Raw genomic sequence first — 27528 nt, 5'->3', positions numbered from 1 at the left:
ATTCTGATTTTAGTAACTCACTTCTGTTGCACCATTACTCCATCAGTGCAATTTTTTCATCAATTATTCCCAAATAAATTTGCTACAGTTCCTGGCTTCTTCATTCTCCACTTTTTCATCACCCACATTTCACCTGCTGCTCACATAAATTTCAAAACTTGTCCATACATATCACTCACTCAATAACTTTATCTTCACGGAACCTAACAACACTACTCACCATCACTTCGGGCTTTCATCTTTCTATTATATAATTCTTCTTCTTCTTCTTTTAAACTATTCGCCATTTCCCGCATTAGCGAGGTAGCGTTAAGAACAGAGGACTGGGCCTTTTTTGGAATATCCTCACCTGGCCCCCTCCGTTCCTTCTTTTGGAAAATTAAAAAAAAAAAACGAGATTGGGATGATGTAGTAATTAGGCATTCTAATTACTACATCATCCCAATCTCTATTTATTTATGTAATTTTCAGTTTGTACAGTAAAAGAAGAGAGCACTGCATTTATAGTCACATTTCTTGAACTTTCTTTGCCATCAAGTGGTTTTCTAAATATCTGTATAATGCTAGCATTCAACACTTCATTATTACAGCATCATCTCAATATACTGAGTACTTAATGAGCACAAATTTTCCCTTCAGACCTCCTTCTAACATAAATGGGCTACAAACAAAGTTATTCCTCCATGAGATTAACAGAAGATTCTTTTCAGCTTTCAAACAACTAGAAAGAAACAGCACCAAGAAATTTTATCGATCCATTTATCATCTTTTACCTAATTCCTAATTACATGGAGTAAATTACATACATGCTCCCTCACAACTTATTGAATGTGAAGAAGTAGTGAAGAAGTATTATCTCTTCCTCAATAACAAGAAATGGATAAAAGCTTGTAGGTAAGCCTAAATGAGGCAAAGTACTCTTTCTTGACTAAGAATGTAAATATATATAGAATGACTCACCAACTAAAGTAGCTAAGAACAAGATGAAAATCACCTCTGGAACAAGCTTGAAGAATCAAGTGAAGTTCATGAATAACATGTTTTGTTTTTCCATATCCACCTAGCAGACAGGTATTTCTCCTCTCAATCATCTGTTTAGTTTCCTACTGTTTCCACACTAAGCTTTGAGTTATGCTCTCTTCCATCAAAAACCACACTAAAATGACCATGTAGTCTATTTCATTCACATTCCTTTGAATTACTTCAATGAAATTGTAAGTCATCAGGTGGGACACATTTTCTCACAAAAAAATGATGCCACTGCTCACAACCACCAGTCCTTCTATTGACATCCTTATATGAAATTCCTTTTGCTTTCAACAGTTCACTTAATCAATCAGTTAACCTCCTTCCACTTCTCATGTCTTGACCCTCTTCATCACACATCTTCACCTTCCTAGTGTAAACCACAGACTGTATATGACTGCTATCTTAATAAACTGATATTTCAGTTCGACCAGAATTCAAGGATAAAAAAATCAATTCTACAAAACAAGACTTTTGCAATCCTTTTATGTGACAAAATGTATGCACACAAAGTTAAAAGCAAACCCCAAACACAATACATACTAATAAAGCATGCACTTGGATTCAAGAAGCTGGATCACCTACCGTGAAGAAGCACATTAACCAGGAGCGTAGAGTCCATGGCAAAATATTATCCAAAGTGTCAACGTCCTTGCCAAAGCGATTAATCAAACGCCCAACTGGATTTGTATCAAAGAAATGCATTGGCAAATGCATGACACTGTGAAGAATATCAGCATGAAGTTTGGCTCCTGCATCAAGAGCTCCAAATGACAAGGAAAATGCTCCACCCAGGATGAAAAGTGCTGCAGAACAAACATAAACATATTAGGTTGCATAAAGTAATACAACCCAAAACTTAAAACCAAAAGCAAGAAATTGTGAGCTACAGAAAAGTCTTACACCACATGTACCTTGGACATTGACACCCAACACTGAAAAAAATCTCATAAGACAACACTTAATTTTTTTCTGAATTCTACGAAGCAGTACTACATGTGCTTCAAAGAAGACATTGGAAACAAGTGAAATTAACAATGTATCATACCCCTTAACTAAAATGGGCTTTTAATTTTGAAAGACTTTCTAAGCCTTAAGAGGACAAGCAAAGGATGTACAATAATTGCTCAAATTCTTCCCATCCACAATAAACTAGATGTATGACAAAAGGGGATAAGGGGGATAAGAGTGAGTGCTCAAATTACAGAGGTATAAGTTTGTTGAGTATTCCTGGTAAATTATATGGGAGGGTATTGATTGAGAGGGTGAAGGCATGTACAGAGCATCAGATTGGGGAAGAGCAGTGTGGTTTCAGAAGTGGTAGAGGATGTGTGGATCAGGTGTTTGCTTTGAAGAATGTATGTGAGAAATACTTAGAAAAGCAAATGGATTTGTATGTAGCATTTATGGATCTGGAGAAGGCATATGATAGAGTTGATAGAGATGCTCTGTGGAAGGTATTAAGAATATATGGTGTGGGAGGAAAGTTGTTAGAAGCAGTGAAAAGTTTTTATCGAGGATGTAAGGCATGTGTACGTGTAGGAAGAGAGGAAAGTGATTGGTTCTCAGTGAATGTAGGTTTGCGGCAGGGGTGTGTGACGTCTCCATGGTTGTTTAATTTGTTTATGGATGGGGTTGTTAGGGAGGTAAATGCAAGAGTTTTGGAAAGAGGGGCAAGTATGAAGTCTGTTGGGGATGAGAGAGCTTGGGAAGTGAGTCAGTTGTTGTTCGCTGATGATACAGCGCTGGTGGCTGATTCATGTGAGAAACTGCAGAAGCTGGTGACTGAGTTTGGTAAAGTGTGTGGAAGAAGAAAGTTAAGAGTAAATGTGAATAAGAGCAAGGTTATTAGGTACAGTAGGGTTGAGGGTCAAGTCAATTGGGAGGTGAGTTTGAATGGAGAAAAACTGGAGGAAGTGAAGTGTTTTAGATATCTGGGAGTGGATCTGGCAGCGGATGGAACCATGGAAGCGGAAGTGGATCATAGGGTGGGGGAGGGGGCGAAAATTCTGGGGGCCTTGAAGAATGTGTGGAAGTCGAGAACATTATCTCGGAAAGCAAAAATGGGTATGTTTGAAGGAATAGTGGTTCCAACAATGTTGTATGGTTGCGAGGCGTGGGCTATGGATAGAGTTGTGCGCAGGAGGATGGATGTGCTGGAAATGAGATGTTTGAGGACAATGTGTGGTGTGAGGTGGTTTGATCAAGTGAGTAACGTAAGGGTAAGAGAGATGTGTGGAAATAAAAAGAGCGTGGTTGAGAGAGCAGAAGAGGGTGTTTTGAAGTGGTTTGGGCACATGGAGAGGATGAGTGAGGAAAGATTGACCAAGAGGATATATGTGTCGGAGGTGGAGGGAGCAAGGAGAAGAGGGAGACCAAATTGGAGGTGGAAAGATGGAGTGAAAAAGATTTTGTGTGATCGGGGCCTGAACATGCAGGAGGGTGAAAGGAGGGCAAGGAATAGAGTGAATTGGAGCGATGTGGTATACCAGGGTTGACGTGCTGTCAGTGGATTGAATCAAGGCATGTGAAGCGTCTGGGGTAAACCATGGAAAGCTGTGTAGGTATGTATATTTGCGTGTGTGGACGTATGTATATACATGTGTATGGGGGGGGGGGGGTTGGGCCATTTCTTTCGTCTGTTTCCTTGCGCTACCTCGCAAACGCGGGAGACAGCGACAAAGTATAAAAAAAAAAAAAAAAAATGACAAAAGGACAAATAATCCAGACAATTCATTATAACAGCAACTACAACTACCAAACTGTACACTTGTAGTTAGCCATTACTGGCTGCGCAACTGTGGCTGGTCCTTAATGGCTACTTCTTTGACTAATGACTTGCAGATAGAGAAAAATAACACTATACTCGCATTTTCTATGGGTTTTTACTGAACCCACTGCATTTAGCACCCACTAAGGAAGGTGCATTTTCTGGCTGGACTACAAAGGGGAGAATGATACCTACGCCTAATATTATCCCTCACTTCATCTCAAATGTGAGTAGTCTCCAATATGTTGAAATTGCACAGATGGAGCCTCAAACATGGTGGCCTCTAGCAAAATGCAAAAGATACTTATGCTGCCTCTCATCAAAGACATTTTGTGAGATGACATTCATAAAAGAGAGGATATTGAATAATGACCTATAACTTCAAAACAATACATTCATCAAGAAAGCATGTGATGTATTAGGTGTTATTTGGCTTGTTCAGCAGGATACCAATCCTAATATTCACCTCGAGGACAGCAAGGACAGTATGATTAGGGTCTTACATTTCAAGCAGAAAATACAGTTTGACAGGTACGCTACTCTTACATGCGGGAATGCTAACAATGTCTTTCCAAGTAACATCACTTATAACAAAGGTGCTGGCCACTCAGTCACTATACAGAAAAATCTTGTATCTACCTGTCTCTCTACATCTCTGATGCCTGTTCCTATAGGAACTCCTTCAAAGGGGTAATAGAGTCACCATAACTAGTGAACTCCAGTGCCACTTCTAAGTGTTTAGTGGCTGTCCCTCAACAAGCCACTGGCAGAGGACAAGTCTAGTGCAGTGTTTGCTGAGGCTCCTACCTAATGTTCCTACTGACAATGTTCCTTACAACTAGTTCTACCTAATATTTCTACCTAATGTTCACGCCTAAATGTTCCCACCTAATACTTCTATCTACTGCTCCAACCAGTTTGCCAAAAAGTAGGGCTTGCACATAGTGCTCACTGCAAGAAAAACTAGAGTTATGCAAAATGAGTTGTGTGAATTAAGTGTTTTGAAGAGTTATGAAAGACAAGGAGAGATCATAGTTTGTGGACAGAATGTCAGTAGTCCACATGTGGATGAGGCAGAGGTAAAAGACAGCTATCTGGGTCACAAGAGCATAACTTGACAACCAATGAACCACTGGCTCATTATGCAGATGTTATTAACCCTCCAGATACCCAGGTGGGTAATACTGGTAAGATACCTTCCAGGTCATTGGTTGCCAACCAACACCCAGGTCACTGGCTGCCAACCAACTAATACATACTAAAATCTATATCGTCTAGCATTCAACAAATCAGAGCTCTTGTATCCAGATTTTCCAATATCTCCCAGTAAAATGCTTCCTGTAGTAACAGATATTCTTATGATGCCATCTAACATGTTTCAGTCTACTTTTTAAGTTTCTCAAAGCCATGCAGCATGACTGTAATTCCTGCACCCCTGCTTACAGTTTTTCCATAAATCCTAAACTATTACCTACCACTACAGTCATTCACATCCACCATATGTGCTGAGTTAGATCGATAAACGTCATATATCTCTGATGGCTGTTCCCAGTTGAAACTCCCTCCCTCAAAGGGGTGGCCACAGCAATAGTCTCCATAACTAGTGAACTCTAGTGTCACTTTTTAGCCTTTAATGCCTCACCCTTAACAGGCCACCGGCTGAGGGTAACTCTAGGGAAGTGTTCATAAAGGCTCCAACCTAATGTTCCTACTGACTACTTCTATCTAATGCACCTGCCTAAATGTTCCTAACTATTACTACTATCTACTGCTCCCATCATTTTGCCATAAGACTGGGCTAGCTCACAGTGGTCACTGCAGGAATATCGAGTTACAAAGATTGAGCTGTGTGAATTAGGTGTTGTTAAAAGTTATGTATGATAGGGAAGGATAGTATATTTGTGGACAAAATGCCGGTAGTCCATGTGTGGGTGAGGCAGAGAGAAAAGACAGCTACCTGGGTCAGAGAAATTCAACTTGATAACCACTTTGCAGCTGTCAATAACCCTTCCGATACTCAGGCAGGTAGTACTGGTAATATACCTCGCTGGTTGTTGGCTGCCTACCAACTACTACCTACTGCTGGGTTAGAATTACTCTTGATTTTCATAAGCACTCTATTTTCTAAATTACAGTTTGAAAATCACTTTCTTGTATTCATAATGAAATTCAATGCTTCAAAAATAAAATAATTGGAATTACGTTCATGAGTCCAACTCAAAGCCATTTAGTTTTCAACTTTTCTGCAGGTTACAAAAAAAGGTTTGTATTTCATACAAACATAAAGGCAAAGGTGACAAACCTGAATGCTCCAGTTGATAAGGTATATGTCTGTTGAGTATACCCAGTAAAGCGTATGGGAAAGAGGTGAATGAAATGATAGTGATATGCACAAAGCATCTGAAGGAGGGTGAAAAATATGGATTCAGGAAAGGCAGAGAATGTGTGAACTCAATGTGTGCTTAGAAATTGTGTGGCATTTAAGGATCTGAAAAAGAATACAAGAGGGTTGACAAACAGGCTTGGTAAGGTAAATGAAAAATTAATAAATTCAGGTTTTTTTATCAGAAGTGTAAGGCATGTGTGTTTTATCAGAAATGCAAGGTATGTGGGTGAGTATATATGGAGGAGAGAGCATGGTTCCTTGTGCCATGCAAGTATGATATCACAATGACTTTCATCTGTTTATGGATGGGGTGGTGAGGAAGGTGAATGCAAGTTTTTTAAGAGAATGGGGCAGGTCTATTGAATACTTAGGGTAGAGTGCATGGGTGAATCAATTGCTGTTTACAGATGACATGGCTCTCATAGCTGACTCCAAAGAGAAACTCCAGAAGTCAGAGCATAAATGTGAGCAAATGTAAGGTAATGACATGCAGCAAGGTGATAAGATAGCATGGTATGAGTCCAAGTTTGAAATGAAAGGGCCAAAAGGAAGTGGAGTGCTTTAGGTAACTAGGAAAGGATATGGCAGCAGATGGAACCATGTGGGCTGAATTGGGTCACAGGGTGAAAGAAGGGGCTACGGTCTAATGTTCTTGAAGGAGCTCAGTGTCTATTAGGAGAAAGATGGTATGTACAAAAGTAGGGTCGTCCCAACAGTGTTGCATGGATGCGAGTCTTGTGTCACAAATGCAAAATAAGGAAGATCATGGCCAAGTAAGGAATAAAATGCCTGAAGGGCATATGTAGTGTGAGGTGGATTCATCAAGAAGGGAATGACAGTATAACAGAGGAATGGTAGTAAATACAGTCACTCATTCCTTTCATATGCCCAAACCATTTCAGCACACCCTCTTCACCTCTCTCAACTATACTCTTCTTATTTCCACACCTCTCTCTTACCCTTTTATCATTTTCCTGATCAAACCACGTCATACCACATGTTATCCTCAAACATTTAATTTCCAACAATACCTGACTAACTTTAAAAGAGAAAAAAAAAACAATGCATTTACCTTCTTAAAGGATACAGACAGAAAAATAACATGAATGGGTAATACTAACCTTGTCCAATGCCCAGTGCTCCATACACACCTAAATACATATCTCTTGTTTTTGCATCTGTAGATTCTTCTTCAGCCCATAATGAAAGCCAGACACTGGAACCTACTGTGCAGGCTTGAGACACAACATAAAATGAAAGAGTCAAAACGGTGGATAAAATACCGATAGCTTCTATGTAGTACTTGTATACAGCAATATGAACCTGAAATGGGAGAGATTTGGTCAAACAAAATCAATGACAATAATCAACAAAAAAATTTTTTTTTCTTTTTTTTTTTTATACTTTGTCGCTGTCTCCCGCGTTTGCGAGGTAGCGCAAGGAAACAGACGAAAGAAATGGCCCAACCCCCCCCCATACACATGTACATACACACGTCCACACACGGAAATATACATACCTACACAGCTTTCCATGGTTTACCCCGGACGCTTCACATGCCTTGATTCAATCCACTGACAGCACGTCAACCCCTGTATACCACATCGCTCCAATTCACTCTATTCCTTGCCCTCCTTTCACCCTCCTGCATGTTCAGGCCCCGATCACACAAAATCCTTTTCACTCCATCTTTCCACCTCCAATTTGGTCTCCCTCTTCTCCTCGTTCCCTCCACCTCCGACACATATATCCTCTTGGTCAATCTTTCCTCACTCATTCTCTCCATGTGCCCAAACCATTTCAAAACACCCTCTTCTGCTCTCTCAACCACGCTCTTTTTATTTCCACACATCTCTCTTACCCTTACGTTACTTACTCGATCAAACCACCTCACACCACACATTGTCCTCAAACATCTCATTTCCAGCACATCCATCCTCCTGCACACAACTCTATCCATAGCCCACGCCTCGCAACCATACAACATTGTTGGAACTACTATTCCTTCAAACATACCCATTTTTGCTTTCCGGGATAATGTTCTCGACTTCCACACATTTTTCAAGGCTCCCAAAATTTTCGCCCCCTCCCCCACCCTATGATCCACTTCCGCTTCCATGGTTCCATCCGCTGACAGATCCACTCCCAGATATCTAAAACACTTCACTTCCTCCAGTTTTTCACCATTCAAACTCACCTCCCAATTGACTTGACCCTCAACCCTACTGTACCTAATAACCTTGCTCTTATTCACATTTACTCTTAACTTTCTTCTTCCACACACTTTACCAAACAATGTCACCAGCTTCTGCAGTTTCTCACATGAATCCGCCACCAACGCTGTATCATCAGCGAACAACAACTGACTCACTTCCCAAGCTCTCTCATCCCCAACAGACTTCATATGCTCTCTAAATAATTATAAACCAAAATATGGCATACCTCGAAGTTTCATTTTGTCATGGTTTCTTAATCAGCAAAATTAGTGGAAAATATCCACAATATGTAAGATGTATGCATCTAAAAGTTTCCAAATATCTAGAAGATATTACACATGCAGGTTCTCTTCCTGTGCACTTATCCTTGCAAAATTCTAAACACTCTTCCATGATTACATTCCTCCCTACATTCCTCTCACCTATATACTTCTAAACTCTTTTTCCAGTTCAGATCATCCTTCAACCATGCATTCATCCTAAATGCCAGTATCATTATCAGTATGACAAACTCCATTACCATAGTTTGCATTACCTCAGAAATTTTGTTGCCACAATTATGTTTCATTCCTAAACATCAAGGAAGGACGAACTATAATTTCTATTAAGCTCAGTCAAACTTAGTCTCATGTCTTTACCCTTCACTTTGCCAGCAATATAACTACTATTCATTACTCTCCTAGATGTTTTGGCAAATAAATAATAAATTCCTCCATCTTCATTAAGAACATTCCATAATATCTGAAATTCTGAAACCTTTTAACCACTCACAAACCAACTAAACCACATTAAATTCCCCTTCTTATATACAAATCGGATCCTATTAGGATTCACATTTAACTTCCTTTTTCTAACAATAATCCAAAGCCCCCTTCAATACCTTGCAATTTCCCTTTAAATGGTGTTATGCACACAAAAATATTCCATATCTTCCACTCTTTCATTTTGCAAATTGTACTTAAATACCTACATTTCCATAGATGTAAATCTATGCATGTTTTGTAACTCTGTTTTGAGGCCACACATGAGAACTTTTCCCTCTGGGCAGCCATCTTCAAGTCATATCAATGACAGCACATTCTCATAAGTTTTCTAATAAACCAAATGGTTTTAGCTACATTTACAGGATCAGGTAAATGACCCTGAATTACATGATGATGATGAACTGTCTTTGAGTTATCTGGACACTGACTCTTCCAGCACTGAAAATCTACCAAGATGAGGCAGGACATAGCATTTCTAGAAGAAGTGAGGGCAGTGTTGTCAGTGCCCCTAAACCTTGTCAACACTGTGCTTAACTGGTACAGCAGGTAATTTTACAAACTTTTACAACCATGTTGTTATAAAAACTCAAGATTATAACGTGGCAAATGATATCATACAACAATAAACATAGTAATAATCAAAAAAATATTTCATTGTGGGTCAGATAAACAATGAAACATGCACAAAGCAGCTAAACAAACACTCAGGCTATACTCCAGCACTTTTCAGCTTGTTTTACTAAAATATTATTTTTATTATACTTTGTCGCTGTCTCCCGCGTTTGCGAGGTATTATGAGAGTAAAAGCAGTAGATGAAATATACCTCTGAACTGACTCTCTTTTCACTGTTATGTGAATATCTCTGAAAATGTAAGGTCCAATATATTTCTTAACCCCTTGCAGACTGTCATATTCTTTATTTCATGGTCACATTAGATTTTGGAAATTTTCAAAATGGAGAATAATATCTTTTTTCTTACAGAAGTGAAGGACTGATGATAAAATACAAAAAAACAGTATAACTATCTATAAGACATGAGTGGGAAAAGGCACTAAACTACATACCAATCTCATTGAGAAGTGTTGTCTGTAAGATACTAGAAGAGATCCAGAAAGCAAATGGGTAACTACCTGCAGAAGAGAAACTACCTAAGTGAAAGACAAAACAGTTTCTCAGAAGGGAATTCATGCATGACAAAGCAGTTAGATTTCTATGAAAAAGCGAGCTCTGTATTGAAGAAAAGAGTAGACTGGGTGGAGTGTTTGTATCTGGACTATTAGAAACCTTTTGACACTATACTGCATAGAAAGGTAATTATGAAATAAGGCAGAAATAAGGATATTCCTTTGATGGATATAAAATTATATTACAGAAAAGGAACAAAGGATACACATCAGGAAAGCCTTCTCAAATTAGGTTAAGGTTACCAATGGAGAGCCTCAGTTTCTGGAACTATCACTCTTCTTGATCTACATAAGTGACTTGCTGGACAGAAAGGACTCCTCCTTGAATACGCTTACAGACGACATATAAGCGATGAAGAAAGTCTAAAATGAGCTGGATTACATCAACTTACATAGGGACACACAGACTCCAAAGTTAGTATGACATGTGATTAATGAAGTTTAATTTAAGTAATATCTATTTATCTATTTTGCTTTGTCACTGTCTCCCATGTTAGCGAGGTAGTGTAAGGAAACAGACGAAAGAATAGCCCAACCCACCCACATACACATGTATATATACATATATATACATCCACACACACAAATATACATACCTGTGCATCTCAATGTATACATATATATACACACAGACACATACATATATACACATGCACATAATTCATAGTCTGCCTTTATTCATTCCCATTGCCACCCCGCCACACATGAAAATAACCACCCCCTCTCCCCAAATGTGCGCAAGGTAGCGCAAGGAGAAGACAACAAAGGCCACTAAGTAAATATTCACTTATTATTCATCATAGTTAGTCGCTGTCTCCCGCATTAGCGAAGTAGCACAAGAAAACAGACGAAAGAATACAGTAATAAAAATGGGTCACAGTGCAAGAGGGTCTCAATATGAATATCATCTAGCAAACAAATAAACTACAAGTATCTGTGTGTGAGAAAGACCTGGGAGTCTACATTGTACCAACCCTTTTGATAGAGTCCCATCTTAAAAGAATAGTTAAGAAGACTAACTATGTGCTAGCAAATAATTGAAAGGCATTAACAAAGAAATATTAAGCAAGCCATTATGTCCTATAAAAGGATAAACTTGGAATATGCTTCTCAAGTTTAGTTACCACACCTAAAGAAGTGCAAAACTGATACAGAAGGTCTACTTGAGGGCAACAAAGATGATATCAGTTATCAAAGAATGTGAGTTACAGGGCAAAGCTAGACACCTTAAATTTCCACAATTTCTCCTTTCACACACTTTTCTAGACTCAGTCACCAACTTCTGCAGTTTCTCTCTCAAAAGAAATGAAGTCAATGATAATATAGTAACTGGGGACAGCATACAGAAGTATAAAATGTAAATGATGGGAGGTATCTGTTACAATTGTGCTGTCATTAAAGCCGTAAGCTTCGTCACTCTAGTTTCCTTAATTTTGGGAGCTGTGCATGGCAAGCCTACAGTAGACACAGTGAGTGGGCTTTTTGTGTCAGGGTTGATTTGCATTTAAGTCAATTGGTCAATGTATGACAACTTATAAAATCGGTCAAAAGCAGAAAAAATCATTACAAGCACTATGACAGCATCACTATGATTCTCTAAATAATAAAGGTCATGAATGAAGAAGAAGTGATTTTAAAAAGAAAATTCTTCTATGACAGTACAAAGAAGAACCTACGAGAAATACAATGACATAAGCACTTAAATGTTGCACAGTTGACTAATCAAAGAATGCTGGAAATAAAAGAAATATAGTGAAATGTTACATAAGAGTTCCTGTACATCACAGAGTATATCATTTTGTTGTTACCTTGCCAGTCTCAGCCTTCTCTGCTTCAATAAGTTTTTCTCCAGTCTTTTTCGCTGGAGCGAAACTGATAGCTGATTTACCCTTCTCTGATTCACTAATCCTTTTGCTACCACGACGATTCTGTTTTTCTCTGCTGTAAATGGTTAAAAATTGAAAGGTATTAATATTATATCGTATTATCCCTGGGGCAGGAGAGGAAGAAGGCTACATCTGTATTCCCTGGATGTCATAGATGGCAACTAAAGGGGGGAGAAGTTGGGGCTGGAATTCCCTTCTTTCATTTGAGTTTCTAAAGGAAGGAACAGGAGAAGGAGCGAAACAGGCTGGGATGTGTAAATGTGTGTGGGTGTAACTAAGATGAGAAAAGAGAAGAGTAAGGTAGTATGTCTGAGGAAAGAAACCTGGATGTTTGGGTCTTGAGTGAAACAAAGCTCAAGAGTGTTAAGGGAAAGAAGGGTTTGGAAATGTCTCAGGAGTAAAGTCAAGGGTTGAGGAGAGAACAAGAGCTAAGGAAGAAGTAGCGCTATTCCTGAAGCAGTTGTGTGGATGTATGATAGAGCATAAGGAAATAAATTCATGATTGATGTGGGTAAAGCTGAGAGTGGATGGCAAGAGATGGGTGATTATTAGCGCTTATGTACGTGGCCATGAGAAGAAAGATCATGAGGCAAATGTGTTGGAAGCAGCTGAGTGAGTGTACCTGTAGTGTTCATGTAAGAGACTGGGTATTAGTGATGGGTGATTTAAATACAAAGGAGGCAAGAGTGAAGATCTGCAGGGTGAAGATCTGTAAAAGTTTTTTGAAAAGAGGAAATGACAAGAATGAGAAAAGGACGGTGGAAGTGAAATAAAGCTAGGGGGTAGAGAAAGGCATGGGAGGAAGCTAAGGTAGGGGAGTAGGTGAAGAGTGGAGGGTATTTAAGGAAGCAATGCTGGCATGTGTAAGACACGTGTATGCCATGGAAGAGATGGGGACATGAGACAGAGTAATGAGTGATGGGATGACAAAGTAAAGTGAAAGTAAAAGAGAAGTGTAGAGGCAGTGATTACATGGAAGGAGTTCAAATGATTGGGAAATATACAAGAGAAAACAGCAAATGGTCATGAAGAATGTGCAGGTGTTGAAAACGAGAGCTAATGAGATTTGGGGTGAACAAGTACCAGTAAACATCAGGGAATAAGATGTTTTGGAAGGAAGCTGATAATGTGAGAGGAATGAGAACAAATGAAAACATCAGCAAAAGCAGATAATGGGTAAGTGGTAATAGGCAGTAATGTGGTCAAGAGGAATGAGATGGAGTGAGAAATCTGAAGGATTGTTGAATGTGTCTGAGGATAGGAAGGCAGATGGAGGGCTTTGGTTCTGGGAGGCATGTAAGGCGAGAGAGAGATGGAAAGTGATGTGGTGAAGAAAGAAGAGGCTGTGAAAGCCTTGCATACGACAAAATGTGACATGTTCTTTAAATCTTTTATCATGACCATTCCCAGTTCAACTGGATTGGTCGAGCATATACACATTAGAGAATCACTCACTCACATTTAAATTATGCTAATTACAGAAACCCACCAAACCAATGAAACTCTTTTTCACTTGAGAACCAAATAAAGCAAATCCTGGCAAAAATGAAATGTGGAGAAATAAGGGAAAAGAATGACCAAGGATGAGGTAAAATCACAGAGCAAAATGTGTATCTTTGCACCATAGGAGCAAGAGTAGATCATGCAACAGTATGTAGTGTGACTAAGGTATTTATGGAAAAATCTGTACAAGCCACTTTCCTGAAAACAAATGACACACCTGATAAGCTGCAAATCAGTATCTAAACTGCTAATATGGTTATGGTTTAATGGTCCTGAAGTTATATTTGTGTGCTTTGTGAAAACAAATAAATACAGGGGTTACAGAACAAATGACTAACAGCATATACTGTATAAAAAATTCCTTAGCACTAACTTCTTATCCCACTCTATGATGGATTCATTTTCACTCTCCTTCCTCTGTCGGCACAGCTGCTTCTCTATCAACTCCTTTCCCAAAGCACATTCCAGCTGAAGCTTGATATCTTCCAGATCTAGAAAGATACATGGATGAAGGCGAGCAAGTATGAATATATACATGTGTATAAATGTATGTGGTTTCAGTGCATTATACATGACAGCTAGAGACTGAGTGTGAACGAATGTGGCCTTTGTTGTCTTTTCCTAGTGCTACCTCGCCCACATGTGGGGGAGGAGGTTGTTATTTCATGTGTGGCAGGGTGGTATTGGGAATGAATAAAGGCAGACAGTATGAATTATGTACAAGTTTATACATGTATATGTCTGTGTGTGTATATATATGTATACATTGAGATGTATAGGTATGAATATTTGCATGTGTGGACGTGTATGTATATACATGTGTATGTGGGTGGGTTGGGCCATTCTTTCGTCTGTTTCCTTGCACTACCTCACTAACACGGGAGACAGCGACAAAGCAAAATAATATATAAATGCAGGCATTATGGACTCCATGTGGCAACGCCACAAGTAAAAAGTCACTTTCGGTGATGTGCATCATCAGGGGTACATCTCATTGAAGACCTTTTCGCTAATGAGCCCTTCCTTTCCTTATCACTGATTATGTTGTTGCCTTTGTTGTCTTTTCCTAGCGCTACCTCGCACTCGCGCAGGGGGAGGGGTGCAATTTCATGTGTGGCGGGGTGGCGACAGGAGTGGATGGGGGCAGCAAGTATGTGTATATATGTATATGTCCGTGTATGTATATGTATGTATACGTTGAAATGTAAAGGTATGTATATGTGCGTGTGTGAGCATTTATGTATATACATGTGTATGTGGGTGAGTTGGGCCATTCTTTCGTCTGTTTCCTTGCGCTACCTCGCTGACACGGGAGACAGCGACTAGTGTAAAAGAAGAGATATGTATGTGTATGTAAATGTGTATATGTTGATATGTATATGTACATATATGTAAGTGTATATGCATGAATGTAGATACGTGTGTATATGAGTGGATGAGTCTTTCTTCGTCTGTTTCCTGGCCCTACCTCACTACCACGGGAAACGGCGATCAAGTATAAAATATGAAAAATAAAAATTTATCAATGTGATGTTATCTGTGCTGCTTTCTGTGATATGACATCATTAGAAACATTATTGATGTCACATCAAACAAAGTGCTTTCTTTGCTTACATACATTCAATTATGGCCAGGGAGGATATCTATATAGTTCACCCTCTTATCTTTTCAAAGTGAAGAGAAAAAGGATAGAGCAAAACTAAGAGTAAAGTTGCTGGAAGGGTAGTGTCCTTTTGGAGCCCCAATAATGACTTTCTATCAAGCCTCGAAATTAAAGTGTGAAATAACATATGCTGTTCTATGCTGTTGACAAGGCTTATGTGTGTGAAGAAGCCAGCTATGCAGCCAAGGAGAGTTTTGCTGCATAACATGAGTGAAAATATTTACTATAATTACTTAAAAGTGCAAAGCAAATGGAATGGAAACACAATGTGGGTCAAGATTCATCATTAAGAAAATACATGGAAATTGAGATATGGAATATGGGTTCAGCTTTCTCAGGAAAGAAGATACATGAAATTAAACAAGATAAGACACAAAGTAAAACTGTGATAAATTAAGTGATCTGGTAATTTTGAATGCTCAATTATACTCATGAGGGAATGGAGACACGTGAAAACTCAACATGAGATGTTTGGGATTCTAAAAGAGTTTAGAAAGCATTGAACTGTGAAGATACAAAAATAAAACAAAATTAGGTAAGCATACCCCACAGAACTGAGTACATGAGCAAGGTTTTCACCACAGTTGTGAGGAAAGCTAACTACTGTTCATACTCCACTGGAGTGAAACAAAAGGAAGACAAGGAAGTGGTAGAGTAGAATTTAGAAAAAAATTTATGTTGTGAAATTTGAAAAACCTTTTCTCTTGGGAGTGGTGTCCCATATATATGAGGTATTCTCTTGGATAATCAGAGTTAGAACCTTCCAACCTTTTGTGTCTCTGTTGGAGAAACAAAGGCCTTCCTCTCCCTTCACTATCCACTCAACCACTGCAGCATCAGCATGCCCCTTTTAGGCAAGCCTTCAGTAGATCAAAGACTGCCAGAGAAATGATGTCATTAACCAACTAACTCCTAACCACTTAGCAGCTAAGGATTCAAGATCCTAGGTGTCAAACCAAAAACAATAGTAGATGGTAGAAAGAAATGATTTTTGAAGAAAGAGGGGATGGCAGACCCAAGAAATAATGGGACACCACCTAAGAGAAAAAGTTTTTCACTTTTTTCAACACTACATTCTTCTCTCCTTTTTTGTAGTGCAGACATTACATTAGCCCTGCCATTTGGGCAAAATCTCTTACAATTTGTAAGTTCTTGTATGTACAAGATGTGCAAGCATGACAGAATATCCACTAAATAGAAGCTCTAGACAAAAATTTTCAGACAAGAAGACTAAACCCAAAAGCAAAAATGAAACCTTAATTGGTGATTTGGAGTCACACTGGAATCTTGCTCCTGAACGAGAATTCTCCAGAGCCACAGAGAATACACCCACAATGTCTGTACAAAGGTACCATCTGACAAAGGTGGTAGATAAGTGACAAACACCTCTTTTTTAAATTCCCTCCAATGAAGGGTTTCTGAGGAAGACTATGGCAAACACTGCCTTTCTTAAATCATGTGCTCTGGTGTAAAGCATAGAATGAGCCGATAAAACGAATCTCTTAAACCACACTTAGATTTTAGGGCTACACGGTGAATAAATAAATAGTCCCTCGATGATCTCTGGTTATGTGTAAAAGGTCCCCAAAAGATTTAACATGGCATTAGGCACAGTGCTCTTTTTTATTAATCTTTGAGTTGATGCGAATAAGGCTATCTCTAACTTTAAGAGTTTCAATTTTACCCAACAATCCAGGGTTAGGGTTTATCTACCTAACAGGAGACTGTCATTAAAGAGTAGCAGAGCCTCGCATCTGGACAAAGTATGACATTCATTAACTCTCTCCCACAGCCCGCTACAAGGGATGCTCTTCACAAAATGACATTGAGGAGCTAAGCTGCCAGAAAACTATCAGATTGTAAGAGGTCATGGACTCTGAAAGCACCCAGTATGGCAGTGGTGGAGAAGCAACTGATCTCAGAAAAAAAGATTGGAGAAGTCTAACCCATGTATTTCACCCATGTCTAACCATATCTAGTACATAATCAAAGCTGATTGATACTTTTAACTGATGATAATATTGCATTTGTGTATTAAACATGATTTCTAACAAAACCTACCTTCCAAAACATCATCTTCCTCTGACACTTGAGATATATATTGAAAGAGAAACTCCTGAAACTGTCCCTTTCTTTCTATCAGCTCTTTGTAACTTCCTTCTTCAGTGATCATCCCATTGTTCAGGACAATGATCTTGTCTACTTGAGGGAGATATGTTAGACTATGAGTCACTAACACACGAGTCTGGGGATAAATATTCAAGATTGAATCATGGCTTGGATATCAAATAAAACCATGGGTAAATATTCAAACATGGGTAAATATTCATACACAGTGATATGAACTGGCAAAATAATTACTGATAATGAGAATATCTATTAAAAGAATTAGATGGAACATACACATACAGTCATTTGATTTACAATAAAATACCATTACTCAAAAGTTCTTATTCTGCAAAGATAAATATTGCAATACAGCCACTTTATGAGTTTCTAAGATGATCATCAATCTCACAAATTTTGTGTAAAATGGATAAAAGCACGGAATTCCTCTTATTTTTAAGCTCAGCAATTTCCATCATGAATAACAATATGTTTCCTGGCACTAACTCACTGAAGCAAAGGGTGGCGACGCTGTTTCCTATAAGGAAGGGCGGCGCAAGGAATGGTTAAAGGCGAGCAAGTATGAATATTGCATGTGTATATATGTAAATGTATGTTTGTGAGTGTATATGGCTGTTTTGGCTCTGAGTGAAACGAAGCTCAAGGGTAAAGGGGAAGAGTGGTTTGAAAATGTCTGGGGAGTGAAGTCAGGGGTTAGTGAGAGGACAAGAGCAAGGGAAGGAGTAGCAATACTCCTGAAACAGGAGTTGTGGGAGTATGTGATAGAATGTAAGAAAGTAAATTCTCGATTAATATGGGTAAAATTGAAAGTTGATGGAGAGAGGTGGGTGATTATTGGTGCATATGCACCTGGGCATGAGAAGAAAGATCATGAGAGGCAAGTGTTTTGGGAGCAGCTAAATGAGTGTGTTAGCGGTTTTGATGCACGAGACCGGGTTATAGTGATGGGTGATTTGAATGCAAAGGTGAGTAATGTGGCAGTTGAGGGAATAATTGGTATGCATGGGGTGTTCAGTGTTGTAAATGGAAATGGTGAAGAGCTTGTAGATTTATGTGCTGAAAAAGGACTGATGATTGGGAATACCTGGTTTAAAAAGCGAGATATACATAAGTATACTTATGTAAGTAGGAGAGATGGCCAGAGAGCGTTATTGGATTACGTGTTAATTGACAGGCGTGCGAAAGAGAGACTTTTGGATGTCAATGTGCTGAGAGGTGCAACTGGAGGGATGTCTGATCATTATCTTGTGGAGGCTAAGGTGAAGATTAGTATGGGTTTTCAGAAAAGAAGAGTGAATGTTGGGGTGAAGAAGGTGGTGAGAGTAAGTGAGCTTGGGAAGGAGACCTGTGTGAAGAAGTATCAGGAGAGACTGAGTACAGAATGGAAAAAGGTGAGAACAATGGAAGTAAGGGGAGTGGGGGAGGAATGGGATGTATTTAGGGAATCAGTGATGGATTGCGCAAAAGATGCTTGTGGCATGAGAAGAGTGGGAGGTGGGCTGTTTAGAAAGGGTAGTGAGTGGTGGGATGAAGAAGTAAGAGTATTAGTGAAAGAGAAGAGAGAGGCATTTGGACGATTTTTGCAGGGAAAAAATGCAATTGAGTGGGAGAAGTATAAAAGAAAGAGACAGGAGGTCAAGAGAAAGGTGCAAGAGGTGAAAAAAAGGGCAAATGAGAGTTGGGGTGAGAGACTATCAGTAAATTTTAGGGAGAATAAAAAGATGTTCTGGAAGGAGGTAAATAGGGTGCGTAAGACAAGGGAGCAAATGGGAACTTCAGTGAAGGGCGTAAATGGGGAGGTGATAACAAGTAGTGGTGATGTGAGAAGGAGATGGAATGAGTATTTTGAAGGTTTGTTGAATGTGTCTGATGACAGAGTGGCAGATATAGGGTGTTTGGGTCGAGGTGGTGTGCAAAGTGAGAGGGTTAGGGAAAATGATTTGGTAAACAGAGAAGAGGTAGTGAAAGCTTTGCGGAAGATGAAAGCCGGCAAGGCAGCAGGTTTGGATGGTATTGCAGTGGAATTTATTAAAAAAGGGGGTGACTGTATTGTTGACTGGTTGGTAAGGTTATTTAATGTATGTATGACTCATGGTGAGGTGCCTGAGGATTGGCGGAATGCGTGCATAGTGCCATTGTACAAAGGCAAAGGGGATAAGAGTGAGTGCTCAAATTACAGAGGTATAAGTTTGTTGAGTATTCCTGGTAAATTATATGGGAGGGTATTGATTGAGAGGGTGAAGGCATGTACAGAGCATCAGATTGGGGAAGAGCAGTGTGGTTTCAGAAGTGGTAGAGGATGTGTGGATCAGGTGTTTGCTTTGAAGAATGTATGTGAGAAATACTTAGAAAAGCAAATGGATTTGTATGTAGCATTTATGGATCTGGAGAAGGCATATGATAGAGTTGATAGAGATGCTCTGTGGAAGGTATTAAGAATATATGGTGTGGGAGGCAAGTTGTTAGAAGCAGTGAAAAGTTTTTATCGAGGATGTAAGGCATGTGTACGTGTAGGAAGAGAGGAAAGTGATTGGTTCTCAGTGAATGTAGGTTTGCGGCAGGGGTGTGTGATGTCTCCATGGTTGTTTAATTTGTTTATGGATGGGGTTGTTAGGGAGGTAAATGCAAGAGTCTTGGAAAGAGGGGCAAGTATGAAGTCTGTTGGGGATGAGAGAGCTTGGGAAGTGAGTCAGTTGTTGTTCGCTGATGATACAGCGCTGGTGGCGGATTCATGTGAGAAACTGCAGAAGCTGGTGACGGAGTTTGGTAAAGTGTGTGGAAGAAGAAAGTTAAGAGTAAATGTGAATAAGAGCAAGGTTATTAGGTACAGTAGGGTTGAGGGTCAAGTCAATTGGGAGGTGAGTTTGAATGGTGAAAAACTGGAGGAAGTGAAGTGTTTTAGATATCTGGGAGTGGATCTGTCAGCGGATGGAACCATGGAAGCGGAAGTGGATCATAGGGTGGGGGAGGGGGCGAAAATTTTGGGAGCCTTGAAAAATGTGTGGAAGTCGAGAACATTATCCCGGAAAGCAAAAATGGGTATGTTTGAAGGAATAGTAGTTCCAACAATGTTGTATGGTTGCGAGGCGTGGGCTATGGATAGAGTTGTGCGCAGGAGGATGGATGTGCTGGAAATGAGATGTTTGAGGACAATGTGTGGTGTGAGGTGGTTTGATCGAGTAAGTAACGTAAGGGTAAGAGAGATGTGTGGAAATAAAAAGAGCGTGGTTGAGAGAGCAGAAGAGGGTGTATTGAAATGGTTTGGGCACATGGAGAGAATGAGTGAGGAAAGATTGACCAAGAGGATATATGTGTCGGAGGTGGAGGGAACGAGGAGAAGAGGGAGACCAAATTGGAGGTGGAAAGATGGAGTGAAAAGGATTTTGTGTGATCGGGGCCTGAACATGCAGGAGGGTGAAAGGAGGGCAAGGAATAGAGTGAATTGGAGCGATGTGGTATACAGGGGTTGACGTGCTGTCAGTGGATTGAATCAAGGCATGTGAAGCGTCCGGGGTAAACCATGGAAAGCTGTGTAGGTATGTATATTTCCGTGTGTGGACGTGTGTATGTACATGTGTATGGGGGGGGTTGGGCCATTTCTTTCGTCTGTTTCCTTGCGCTACCTCGCAAACACGGGAGACAGCGACAAAGTATAAAAAAAAAAAAAAAAAAAAAAAAAATGTATGTATATGTGCGTGTGTGGACGTGCATGTATATATAGGTGTATGTAGATGGGTTGGGCCATTCTTTCATCTGTTTCCTTGTGCTACCTCACTAACACGGGAGACAGCGACAAAGTATAATATATAAATATAATGTTTATGTGTATGTATAATGTATGTCTGCATATATATATATTTTCATACATTCTTGTAATTTCCCATGTTAGCAAGGTAGCATCAAGACCAAAGGACTCAGCCTTAAGAAAAATCTTCACTTGGTCCCCTTCTCAGTTCCTTCTTTGAAAAAGTAAAAATTGGATGGGAGGATTTCCAACACACCATTCCCACCCCTTTTAGTCACTTTCTACAACACACAGGGAATATGTGGGATGTATTCTTTCTCCCATAACACTCAGGATAATATATAAATATATGGCTTAGAGTGGGAGTGGATTTGGCAGCGGATGGAACCATGGAAGCAGAAGTGAATCATAGGGTGAGGGAGGGGGTGAAAGTTCTGGGAGCACTGAAAAATGTGTTGAAGTCAAGAACATTATCTTGGAAAGCAAAAATGGGTATGTTTGAAGGAATAGTGGTTCCAACAATGTTATATGATTGCGAGGCGTGGGCTATAGATAGAATTGTGCGGAGGAGGATGGATGTACTGGATATGAGATGTTTGAGGACAGTATGTGGTGTGAGGTGGTTTGATTGAGTAAGTAATGAAAGGGTAAGAGAGATGTATGGTAATAAAAAGAGTGTGGTTGAGAGAGCAGAGGAGGGTATTTTGAAATGGTTTGGTCACATGGAGAGAATGAGTGAGGAAAGATTGACAAAGAGGACATATGTGTCAGAGGTGAAGGGAACGAGAAGTGGGAGACCAAATTGGAGGTGGAAAGATGGAGTGAAAAAGATTTTGAGTGATCGGAGCCTGAACATGTAGGAAGGGTGAAAGGCATGCCATGAATAGAGTGAACTGGAACGATGTGGTATACCGGGGTCGACGTGCTGTCAATGGATTGAACTAGGGCATGTGAAGTGTCTGGGGTAAACCATGGAAAGTTTTGTGGGGCCTGGATGTGGAAAGGGAGCTGTGGTTTCAGTGCATTATACATGACAGCAAGAGACAGAGCATTAATGAATGTGGCCTTTGTTGTCTTTTCCAAGCACTACCTCGCGCACATGCGGGGGGGAGGGGGTTGTCATTTCAAGTGTAGTGGGGTGGCGATGCGAGTGAATAAGGGCAGACAGTATGAATTATGTACATGTGTATATATGTATATGACTGTGTGTGTATATATATATGTATACGTTGAGATGTATAGGTATGTATATGTGCTGTGTGTGGACATGTATGTATATACATGTGTATGTGGGTGGGTTGGACCATTCTTTCGTCTGTTTCCTTGCGCTACCTCGCTAATGTGGGAGACAGCGACAAAGTATTAAAAAAAAAAAAAAAATGGCTAGGAGAGCAGAAGAGGGTATACTGAAATGGTTTGGATGTATGGAGAGAATGAGTGAGGAAATGCAGACAAAAAGGTCATATTTGTAAGAGGTGGAGGGAACAAGGAGAAGCAGGAGACCAAATTGGAGGTGGAAGGCTGGAGTGAAAATGACTCTGAGTGATCGGGGCCTGAACACACAGGAGGGTGAGAGGTGTGCAAGGGATAGAGTGAATTGGAATGATGTGGTATACCAGGGTCAACTTGCTGTTAATGGACTGAACCAGGGCATGTGAAATGTCTGGGGAAAACCATGGAAAGGTTTGTGGGACTTGCATGTGGATAGGGAGCTATGGTTTTGGTGCATTACACATGACAGTTAGAGACTGAGCATGGATGAATGTGGCCTTTTTTGGTCTGTTTTCCTGGCACTACCTCGCTGAAGCAGGGAGGAGCAATACTGTTTCCTGTGGGGCAGGGTGGCACCAGGAATGGATTGAAGGCAAGCATGAATATGTATATGTGTATATATGTATATGTCAGCAAATGTGTATGTATATGTGTATATGTTGATATGAATGTGTATGTATATGTATGTGTATAGGCGTTTATGTACATATATGTGTATATGAGCAGATGGGCCATTCTTCATCTGTTCCCTGGCACCACCTTGCAGACACAGGAAACGGCGATCAAGTATAATAATAATAAAAATGTATGTATGTATATATGTAAGTATCTATGTACGCATATATATGTATATGTACATACATGTGTGTATAGGTATATATATACTGAAATGGCAATCAAGTAAGAGGGATTTTTTTTCATAAATGTTCCCTATTTCCTGTGTGAGCTCAAAAAATAAAGATATGTCATTTCTTATCTTTTTCCCATATCAGACACAGTCAAAAGCATCATTCACACCCCCTTTAGCCAAAGGGCATGGCCAACTCTAAGGGAATACAACAACTTTTGGACAGTAAACCCTTGATTTAACAGCCTAACTGGGGGAAAGGGGTGTCCATTAATGCAAAAAGTTCGTTAAATTAAATGTAACCGACTGGCCATTTTTTATATGATATACAGTAGTACAATGTATAGTTCACATGCTTTCTTTTAACTCCTCTATCACTTGATACCATTCTGAATTGTAAGGATTGCAAAATTACTGAATAAAAAAGGTCACAATTCTCTGTATAAAACCTGACTGCATGATGGCTTGAAGCAGAATGAGACTGAAACAGTGTGAGGGTTTACTGTGAGTATTTTCTGTTCCTTTTGAAAGCTTATCTCTCATTTCATTAATGAAAAAAAATTCTATAGCTACTTATTTTTTGCAGAATCTATGTTAGAATTTCTAGACCATGCCTGCCATTTAAGGGTTACACCTCCATAAAGTGCACAGAACATTCTGTCAAGATTACAACACATTTAGATTATGACATGTGGAACTATGGTTTCAGAAATCTGCACACAGCTTGGTCCCAAGCAATATGGGTTTTTGCATCTCTAAGTGTATTAATGTTAGCTTGCCTAAGATGATAGCCAAAGCAAAGGACTTTGACTATGCATAATAAATCAGAGAACCATGGGGAGTTTCATCTGGTTGGCTCAATAAATCTCATCAATTCCATGGCATAAGTCACAAATAAAAGTCTTGAATGCCTTGAGATATAACATCTTCTTTGGAATCATTTACTTAGGAGTTAAAACCAAAAGTATCACTAAGCACTCAACAGAAAGCAATTCACAGTAAAATTATCATGTTTCCTTATCTAAACAGAATCTACAAAGCATTACTACGTTTTCACTCTACTTCTACTCTATTTCATTTAAGAGATTTTTCATCTAAAACACTTCAATAGTAGATCATAAAATATCTGCAGTAAAGGAAAAACACATCGCTAAGATTCTCTTTTATCCATGAAATTTCATGACCTGCAATGGCCTTAATCTAAGCATGTACAGATAATTGACACTCCTGTATTTCTAAAAGTTTACAGCAGAAAAGATTATACGAGGTATGAAAGTCTAATCAAAATCACATAAACAAAATTCATGTTGTTATATGCATATCCTTCTATAGAAAGGTAAAATTGTAGAAATAAAAAAAATGTTTGGGTCTTTCTTGAAATATATGGCGAGAAGATCAACATTTAAAACAAACCTTTTCCTTCAATATCCCTGAAGGTCCAATTACTTGCTCAAATATATGTTTGCCCACATGCGAGTCAACAGCACTGAGAGGATCATCAAGAAGATATATGTCACTATCAGCATAGACAGCTCGAGCTAAACTCACACGCTGTTTCTGGCCACCACTAAGATTTATGCCCTGCAATTCATATTCATATTATTAATATACTATACCAAATCTTGCAAAACTTTTCATAATAATATGCTCATAAATCATCACATCAACAAACACAAACACACACACACTGTATTACTGTAACTGTACATCACTTAATGTTCAGCTAAGTACATAAAGTATAAACCAAAGGATTTTCCCTGTAAACATTCCTCTACATCTGTCGATCAGGGTTGGCAGCAGTTTTCCTACAGTAAGCTCCAAGATAGTAACAAAAGTGCTAATGTCAAGTAAAGCCATACTTTCTATAATAAGAACAACCAATCACTCTAAAAAGGAGGCCATCTATCTGAATTATCATAAATATATGTAATCAGATGTTTAGGATCACAATTCCCACTGTTACGAACATGTGTGTGTGTGCCCACATGTTTGTCTATATATGTATGTGTGTGGTCTTTTTGGTTATGGTGTAAGTGATATATTATGGCAGGACGACCAAGGGGTGAGCCAGACCATTAGGCCTGCTGCGTTCCCACACCTCTGGAGATTCCAGAGGTTGTTACGAACATGTGTGTGCATGCCCACATGTTTGGGTATATACGTATATGTGTCTTTGTACTTATGGTGTAAGTGATATTTTAGGGCAGGACGACCGTGGGGAGAACACGACCATTAGGCCTGCAGCATTCCCATGCCTCAAGAGAATCCAGATGGCTGCGCGGCCAGTTACCCACAACACTTGGACATTTCATCCGAGGCACAAGGTCAAGTTGGGAGGTCAGCCTACGGCCTCCTGTATAGAGCGTCGTCGCTGTCAGGACAAGAGGAGGTTGAGCTTTACGCAAGATGTGGGATGGATTTAGGATCCCTCAGCCAACCAGCAGTTTCACGGATAGCCCCTTCTTCAATCACCACTGGACCTGAGGCCCTCCAGCCAAGTAGGAGTGGCACTTAGGAGCCACCCTCCTCCAATCACAACTGGTCCTTAGGCCCACAGCCAATCAAGGGTAGCATTATAGGGTAACAGGGTGGATGCAAGTCGTTCCTACTTGTAATAAATACCTCTGACACCCGCTGAGCCTAGATTCCTTCTCTAACCCAGAGAGGTAAGTGGTTTTCCCTCTGTCTCAAAGCCCGTAGCCCAAGTGAAGTGCATAATATAGATTCTACGGTGTTGTACTGCCTCCATAATTTAGTTTCGAGTGTCATAGAGTATTGTAACTCGTCATAGAAGTTTCTAACAATAAGTGTACCTTGAATCATGTTATCGAAGATAAATTGTTTTAAAGGAAAGAGATCTCCTGGTTTGAAATCTTACTTGGAATGTTAAACTCATGTTCAGTGTTAACATAAATGATTTGTGCCTGATTCATGTGTTTGTTATTTTGTACCCTTTAGTTCTTTTATCATAAGTGGTTTTAATGCTGGTGTTTGATTTAATCCCATGACTTTAAGATAGTGTTATCCTGTGTTGTGTAACATAACAAACTGGTGACCCTGCCTGGATAAGTCTAGAGTTCGTGACACTACATACAGAATTTTACTGAAAAATCAATATCCTCACTTTCTCTCCAATTTCAGTTTGATCCCCTCCAGGAAGCATATCAAAATCGGACTGCAAAGCACATGCTAATACGCAGGCCTCATATCGATCACATGCTTTCGTCTGATTAAAAAGAATATTGTTCTCCAATGTGGCATTCTGGATCCAGGCCTGCTGAGGGACATAGGCAATACGACCCTGGAAAACATTAACAAATAGTAAGTAACAACTTACAAACTCATTTTCATTTCACATTTTTCCACTGATTCCTGCTTCAGTGAGGTAGTGTCAGTAACAGATGAGCAATGGCCCTACCTCCACACACCAACTCTCCTGCTACCATGCAGAATGTATCAAAACCATATCCTACCATCAACAGCCCAGACTATTTCATGGTTTACCCTGAATACTACACATAACCTGTTTCAACCCAGTGAGAGCATATCATCCCCTACCCCATTATATATCAATTCGATTCATTCTATCTGATGCATGTTGCTTACCCTCCTGAGCAATAAGGCTATGATATCTCAAAGCCCCTTTCATCTCAGAACCAGAACATCCAAGTTCATCTCATCATACACAGCACCTCTCTCTTCCTTTCCTCCTCATTACATCTACACACATTCTGACATCCACTTGAGCAATTATGGAAAAATTCTTTCATGGGCATTTTTTTCTATTTCTGATTTTGGAATGTGTAATATAAGGGGGTAAGGGTTCACAGTCCCCCTTTTCTGCCTCTGTTGGTCACCTCTTATGACACAGGAGACACTTGGACTGTTTTACATGGGTCAAGTAAGGATTTCTAGAAGAGTCAAGTAAGGATTTTTCCCTCTGAGGCTCAGTCATCTGTTCTTGATGCTACTTCGCTAATGTAGGAAATGGCGAAAATATATAAAAAACTATTCATTATTCATTACACTTGATCATCATTTCCCGCGTCAATGAGGTAGCACAAGGAAACAGACAAAGAATAGTCTATCTGCTCATATACACAAACATATACATAAACACATATACATACATATACA

The 27528-nt window shown here is 39.5% G+C and overlaps 1 protein-coding gene across 4 annotated transcripts in view; it reads right to left on the bottom strand.

The window, feature by feature from the left end:
* The window catches only part of LOC139761808 (multidrug resistance-associated protein 1-like), a 134959-nt gene that overhangs the window by 67460 nt on the left and 39971 nt on the right, over positions 1 to 27528 (bottom strand). For 2 of the 4 annotated variants that reach the window (XM_071686294.1, XM_071686297.1), the window contains exons 15-21: positions 26516 to 26692; positions 24805 to 24972; positions 17462 to 17645; positions 14111 to 14228; positions 12157 to 12289; positions 7304 to 7505; positions 1612 to 1832 (exon numbers count right to left, since the gene is read on the bottom strand). In XM_071686294.1, the coding sequence (XP_071542395.1) occupies positions 1612 to 1832; positions 7304 to 7505; positions 12157 to 12289; positions 14111 to 14228; positions 17462 to 17645; positions 24805 to 24972; positions 26516 to 26692 (1203 nt within the window). The remainder of the gene's footprint in view (positions 1 to 1611; positions 1833 to 7303; positions 7506 to 12156; positions 12290 to 14110; positions 14229 to 17461; positions 17646 to 24804; positions 24973 to 26515; positions 26693 to 27528) is intronic. The other 2 variants (XM_071686295.1, XM_071686296.1) reach the window with 1 other exon arrangement.

This window comes from Panulirus ornatus, chromosome 42 (assembly GCF_036320965.1).
Source record: "Panulirus ornatus isolate Po-2019 chromosome 42, ASM3632096v1, whole genome shotgun sequence".
NCBI lineage: Eukaryota > Metazoa > Arthropoda > Malacostraca > Decapoda > Palinuridae > Panulirus > Panulirus ornatus.
Note: the sequence above shows the minus strand (reverse complement) of the source record. Positions and strands in the feature narration are given on the sequence as shown.